General features: G+C 40.8%; 1 protein-coding gene across 4 annotated transcripts in view; it reads left to right on the top strand.

Moving 5' to 3' along the window:
* Positions 1 to 6,649, top strand: part of LOC309372738 (bombesin receptor-activated protein C6orf89 homolog) — a 30,567-nt gene extending 23,918 nt beyond the window's left edge. For 3 of the 4 annotated variants that reach the window (XM_081916557.1, XM_081916558.1, XM_081916559.1), the window contains exon 8: positions 1,412 to 6,649. In XM_081916557.1, coding sequence (XP_081772683.1) covers positions 1,412 to 1,497 — 86 coding nt within the window. In that variant the 3' untranslated portion in view covers positions 1,498 to 6,649. The remainder of the gene's footprint in view (positions 1 to 1,411) is intronic. The other variant, XR_014169652.1, reaches the window with a different exon arrangement.
* Positions 6,650 to 7,093: the final 444 nt, after the last annotated feature.

The raw sequence follows: 7,093 nt of genomic DNA on the forward strand, positions 1-7,093 counted from the left end.
CATTGCATCCCATTGTACCTTATACTCTGGAAAAAGGCAAGCAGTGGCTTGCTGCTCATGATTATGCCCTGCTAAATGTTCTAATCTTTATTATGCAGCAGAGGAGAAAATATATTCCACACCCTGTCTATTGGGGGAAAAATATGAACTCTGAATACACAATGTGGTATTCTGAATTGGCTTTTCCCAACCTGGAAGGATGCCTCGCCATTGTGGGAAGCTTGAGATCAGCGCTTTGTAGCAGTTAAAAGCCAAATAACTGTTTAGAGTAAAGGGCATGATATATTGCGTAATGTCACTATGCCACTAAGCAAACCCATCTTGATATAGAACACTAGACTTAACATTTGCTACATTTCAAAGAAGAGAGTGTAGAAGTGGGAAAGGAACAGAGAAGGGCTCAGGTGTAAAGAGGCGTGCTAGCAAAATAATTATGGTGATCTACTGTAGTAACAATGAAGGAGTTTTGTGGCACCTTAAAGATTTAGAAATGTGGGGTGGAATCCTTTGCACTCATCCCTTTAGCACAACAGAGCACCCCCCTGTCTTCTGCACATGCCCAGAATCCTCTCCAAATGTGCTGCAGAGGGTTGGGGAAACAGACTTAGGGAGCACTAGGGGAGGAAAGGGGGAAATTCTGTTGCACAGGTGTAAATCCTTATGCTAACAGAACGAATTACTTAGCACTACTTTGGATACAATCCATATTGTGTCATGGAAATTCATAGGACAGGATCCATCTTCACTGGGTGCATCTAGTGAAGTGATTTCTGGCTATGAAAGCATGTGCCACAATACATTCATTAGTTTTTTATGGTACCGTGGAAGTCTCTGTAAAACTTTAGGGTTCTGAAAAAAGAGAAGAACTGACCTGTATGACTTGATGTAGTACATGTTTTTAATCTTTAAGATGCTCTTTTATCAATAGTGCGGGGCAGGGGAAATATATAGAATGCCTTTCTTCGCTGTTAGGCCTAAGGAACAGTTAGAGAGGATTATTTATTTTAAGGGAAATTCTAATTTAATTTCTATGGGATGGAGTGAAGTCTTCAAGTCTAAGGGTTGCACCCAACACTGCCATTGCAGTTGTGCCATGGAACTTCCCACTATTATTCCATGCTGTCCCTTCCGCATCCTCCAAATCTGCTTCAGAGGAACCCTCTAAAGGTTCCTCTGAAGATTGGGGAACCCTCAGGAGCAGATTTTTGAGGTACGTAGGAAGTGGAGAGGAAGGGACATCCTTTTCTGTGAGCAGAGCTCCACACACACAGCATTGGATACAATCCTAACAGTATAAGTACGTTTTGAAAGGTAAGCTCAGTTCATAGACAAGGCTGTCAATAGCATTGTCTTTACAAAGAATAGTAATGCAGATCACTTTTCCAATGTTTTCTCATTTTTCTCCCTAAAGGATTTGCAAATGTGGATTATTGGACAACAGGCTTTAACTCCAGGGGATCAGAACCTACTGTTGTTTGTGATGGAGCTGCCAGTTAAAAACTGTCGAGAGGTGCCTTTTGCTGAGCAAGAGCACTCGGGATCCAAGGCGAAGGAAATGGAACACAGAAGATTTAAGGATGGTTAGCCACCATTTCCAAGGATGTATCTTTACCCCGTTGTGTGCACCTGCAGTGAAGGAAGGAATACACTTTAGAAGGGTATCTTCTCTTGACCTTCAAGATAACTTTGGCCTTTCCTTCAAACATCTTCGTAGGAGTTGGAGGTGCCCCCCCTTCCTTGTGTGTAGATTTATTCTTGAAAGCAGATGTGTTCTGGTGTGGGGTGAGGGTGGAATTGCTCTTTTGACACACTGTACAAGTGTGCAATGCACTCTACAAGTTTCTTTTTCCACCTCTTCCCTAGTGTTGAGATACGCATTCTTGCTGCTTTCTTGGCCTGGGTCAGTTTAATGCCAGATCCAAGATTTTTTTCAAAATGACTAATAGTTGCATCAAGCAGCCAAATTTGCTAGAGGGTTTCTTCTTCTTTTTAACATTTCAGAACATGCCAAGCACTACTCTTCTGAAAACTAGGTCTTTTTGAGCTGTCTAGGTTGGACTACTTTGGTCTCATTTAATCACTGCCTAGGAAATTAAAACTTTTTGTGCATATTTTGCTTGAACACTGTCCAGCTCTTGTTTCAAAGATGCTGATGGGTGGACGCTTTTGCGGGCAGGATTGGAACAAACAGATTCTTAAGGCTTGTGCCATGAATAATCTTGCCCTCTTCTTTCCCCCTATGTTTTGTTAGTGTTTTCTCATGTCTTAATCCATGGTTTTGAATACATGTTGATTATTCTTGAGCTCCTTCCAAGCTTTGTGCGTTTCCTCTAAAGGCTCATCTGTGCCTTTAGAGAGGATCAGTTTCAAGCATGTGCTGTCTACATTTGTAGTAGTGCTTCCCAGGAGTGAATCTTTTAGGTTCCTGCTGCGTTAAGACAATTTGCAGATGTGTGAGGTTGAAGACGGATCCCAGTTAATGAGGGCTGGGGCATACAATTTAGCATGTTTTATGTGCTATTGGGGATTATTTTGTTTCAACCAAGTTAACAATGCAACTTTTCACGTGAAAAGTTAAAAAAAAGTTCATTTGTAAATATAGGTCAATTTTAAGGAAGACATTCAAGCAATCTCTCTATCTTTGCTAGAAGATAAGGTGGGATATATTAATTTTATGATAATAGTAATTAAGGGCCCCTAACTGGGTCCCATTCTACTTGATTTTCTGCAAGTATGCAGATTGCATCTTCACCACCTTTTTTCCGTATATATTCTATTTTGGAAACATGCATAAACTGATTTGCAGTCTTAAGTGGGAGATGCATATGATGGTGAACTTAGCTGTATGTGTGTTTAAAAAATCAGTATATAAATAAGAAGCAGCACTATAGAGACTTGGGTTTTTGGAGGGTTGGCATTTAATCTGCCTCATTCTTTAGCGTTTCCCTTAACCAGATGGTGAACCTTCCTCCCACCTTCCTTTTCTGCGTAGAGGAAATTCTCACACTTTTTATTAACCTACTTGGAAGTCCATAAAGAAAAACAACAACTCTACATTAGAGCCCCAGTATCATTTTAAGCAGGTTTGTGATAATAGCAAGTTCAGTAGGAAAACCGTACTTTGTTTAATTCTGATGAAAAAGCAGAGGGATTTAACTGAGCAATTACAGAACAACATGTTCATATAAGTTGAAAAGGACCTCATTCCACATAAGTTAATAGAAGTTTTGAAACATCATCGTTTTACTCTCCTGGCACCTCTGCTGCTGGGATTTACACACTGAAGCTAGCAGGTATCAAAATTCTTATGTACCAGCTTTTAACCAAGGGTTATTGTAGATTTACACAGAGTACAGTTTGCCCTGAATTGTGGTGTGTCGGCATCCTCCCCCACCCCCCGTAAGTAATGCAAATAGCAACAAATCCAAAGTAGAATTTTACATGATGGAAGATACAGAGATTGATCAACCCTTACATGAACAAAGCTTTGATAGTGAAATGCCTGTATTTTAGGGAATTGTGTTAGTGATGCTAACTGCTTAATAGTTGGCAGGGGGTGGGGAAGAATCAGTGTTTCAGTCAACTCGGGGTCTCTAGAGAGGAATAGTTTTAAAGGCCAGTTTATACATGTGCTGCACAAGTGTTCCCATAAAAATGCTTTCTCTTTCCCAACCTCAAATGCCAGTCAGGAAATAGTCTCTTGGCCGAAGATAATGAATTTGTCCTGCATACGGACTGGCTTTCCACGTGCTCTTGGTCTTTGCATAGGTTTCCAGATCTTTGTCTAGGAGGTGCTATGCACATGTCCAAGCCTCATTCCCTCTGGAGTTTACATCATTTGTTTTCAAACTTCCAGTACATTTTCTCCTTCTCTTTCACAAGCTGCAAGGAATTAAAACAAGTAATTGCCCAACAAGAATCAGAGCTCCAAGTTCTCTGATTTTCAACTGATTAAGAGCATTCAATTAGATCAGAGTTTCTCTTGTCTGGTTTTTGGAGTGCAAGCTACCATTCTGAAGCGTTTTTAAGCACCTGTTACTGTCCTTTTCGGCAATGGCTAAAGAAGTTGTGTCGGCACCTTTTTGCATTTATGGTTGGAGAACATGGAAAAGAATCTTTGCCTAGATCAGGTTCATTGCGAACTAAAACTTAGTGCCTGTGACTAAGTATCTAATGATGCAAATATTAAGCGTAAGAAACCTATTCTGGAGACAAGTCAGTCTCATCAAAACAAAACACTCAAAGTCATTGGTGTTTGTGATGCACAATCAGAGTGGAATAGTTTCCAAAAGTCTGCAGGAAGCATGTGCTGAGAACCCTTGGAAGTTGGACAAATTCCAAACGCCGTTGCTATTTGTGATGAAATGTTCTGGTGACACACTTTTTTGAAAGAGAAGCTCAGCAAGGAATAAATGCAAATATTGGCTCTCACTATTTTTCACACCCCCTGAATCCTATATATTGCTTCTGTTGCATGCCATTAATTCTTTCCTGAAGAAAATGTTTTTGGTTCCTTCTGTGATCTTAGCAGTGTACCTTGGCCTGCTTTGCTCTTTTCATCTTCTGAAGAAGCAAACTATCTCATCTGCTGTGCTGCAATATTTACAGAGATCAATGACTGTCTGAAATTACAGCACATTCCTAAATCCTGTGACTAAAATCCTAAGGAGGGGCTCGTCATGGCGCCATGGGTTGGCAGGTTTAGTTGTTAACTTTCACAAGCCAAGATATGAAGATCATTTGCCAGTTTCTTAGTAATAAAGATTTTTCCTTATGAGCAAATCAGATTGCCTTGGTGAACTGAAGTGACGTGACATAGAATCATAGAATTGTAGAGCTGGAAGGGACCCCAAGGGCCATCTAGTCCAACCCTCTGCAATGCAGCCATCTCAGCTAGGTAATACATGGCAGATGGCCATCCAACCTCTGCTTAAAAACCTCCACGGAAGTAATGTTCACCATCTCTTGTGGGAGCCTGCTTCACTGTTGAGCAGCTCTTACTGTCAGAAAGTTCCTCCTGCTGTTTAGTCAGAATCTCTCTCCTCTTATGCCCAACATGCCCCTCCTCTACATGCCCAACTCTCTCAACCATTCCGCGTAAGGCTTGGTTTCCAAACCCTTGATTATCTTGGTCCCCCCTTCCCCCCCACACATTCCAGAATGTCAGTATCCTCCTTATGTTGTGCTCAGAACTGGACACAGTACTCCAGGTGCGGTCTGACCAAAGCAGAATAGAGTGGGACTATTACTTCCCTTGATTGGGACACTCTGCTTCTGTTGATGCAACCTAGAATAGCATTAGCTTTTTTGCTGCTGCATCACACTGTTGATTCATGTTAAGCTTGTGGTCTACGAAGATCCCTAGATCCTTTTCACATGTACTACTGGCAATCCAAGTGTCCCTCATCTCATATTTGTGTAGCTGGTTCTTGTCCCATTCCCCAGTCTGTTAAGGTGATGTTGAATCCCAGTTCTATCTTCAGCGCCATTGGCTACCCATCCCAGGGTGGTGTCATCTGCAAATTTGATGAGCATCCCGTCAATACCTTCATCCAAGTAATGGCAGGAAGAAGTGAATGGGGTGGAGAGAAGCTTATTGGTCATAAGGCATTCAAATAAAGGCTTTCCCAGTTGCCTAGGGACATGGACATCTATTGTTTAAATTGGCATGATTCCCTCCCACCCAGCCCCCTTGGCAACCTTCAGACTTAGTTTCAAAAAGCCCTGTGCAATTTTTCTGAAGCAAAGTAGAGTTTGGAGCATTCTTAGTCTTTTTCAACAATGATAAAGAGAGCAGAACCCTTCCTGATGCAGAATGGGAGAAGATTGTGTGTGTGTGTGTGTGTGTGTGTGTGTGTGTGTGTGTGGTATCTGGAGAGTTTTAGATTTGAAAGGGAAGGGGCAACCCCATTTCATTAAGACCTGTTATGAATTGGGCTTGCAGGATCAGGCCTTCCTTGAACCACTGTTCTGCCAGATGATGAGCATCCTTAGGATTCATTAGCTACACTGGGGTCTCTGGGCTCCCTGGGCCCACAAAGACCAAATCACAAGTGTCAAGAAATTCAGCTGCTTTGTAACTAGTGAATGGAAGGCATTAGCATCTCAGAGTATTGGGCTCTTTTTCTTTGTTTATCTTATGTAGGGAAATGTATAGTTTGAGGAAGCCTGAAAATGATGGCTTTTAAAAAGGAAACTATGTAATTTGCTCTTTCATTGAATGTGGGAAATGCTGGGCTTTCCTGTTGTATTTGAGACTTGAACAAATGACTCTTTATTTTTTATTAATGTTTTTTGTCTGTTCAGGGAATATGGGTAAAATGGCTCACTGTTATACATAATAATGGCTCAGGGGTAACAGGGAAAGTAACTGTATGTACACATACAGTTTTGGAGAAGCATATACACCAAATTATGGAACTCTGTTTCTAATAAAAGAACGTAAATATGCAATTTTATGAACAATTATAGATTAATATATTGCAACCATTTGTAAATACTTGGGAAATGCCTGTAAATAATGTAAATATGTCAGATTTGTATGTTTGTGGGTGGGGTCAATTTCTACTTTTTGCAATTAAATACAGCTGTTGATGCACTTTCCCCCATATGGCTCTTTTTGTTTATTAAAGACACAGTGTCACTAAAAGCCACTGTTTTCTTTGTCCTCCTTCATAGATTAATGAAATCTGTGTGTGGGAATATGTTTTTTAGGAATCTCAAATACACTCTTCCGTGCAGTTCTGAAAAGACAGCATTTCTGCCAATAAATAAATACACGATTTATTTTCCAAGGAAACATAAATCTGGAAAACAAAGCCAAGTTGCATTAGCTTGCCTAATTTTGATTGTAGTGTTTGGCTCTGTAGAACTTGGGGGTAGTGTTCTTAAAGTTTGGGGTCCGTTAAGAAGAAAGGGGGAGAAGTGCAGGTGATATAGTGAAGACAGACACATTTGAATATTAGAGTGGAACACAAGGGGAAAAGATGGTTTCAGAAGCAGGGGCCCTCTTTGAAGAGACAGCTTGAAATCACGGGTAAGTGCCATTCTGATATCATTTAGTTGTTAGATTTTGATTTCCTATTTGTGTGCT

Source organism: Podarcis melisellensis (genome assembly GCF_964234715.1).
Source record: "Podarcis melisellensis genome assembly, chromosome: 6".
Lineage (NCBI taxonomy): Eukaryota > Metazoa > Chordata > Lepidosauria > Squamata > Lacertidae > Podarcis > Podarcis melisellensis.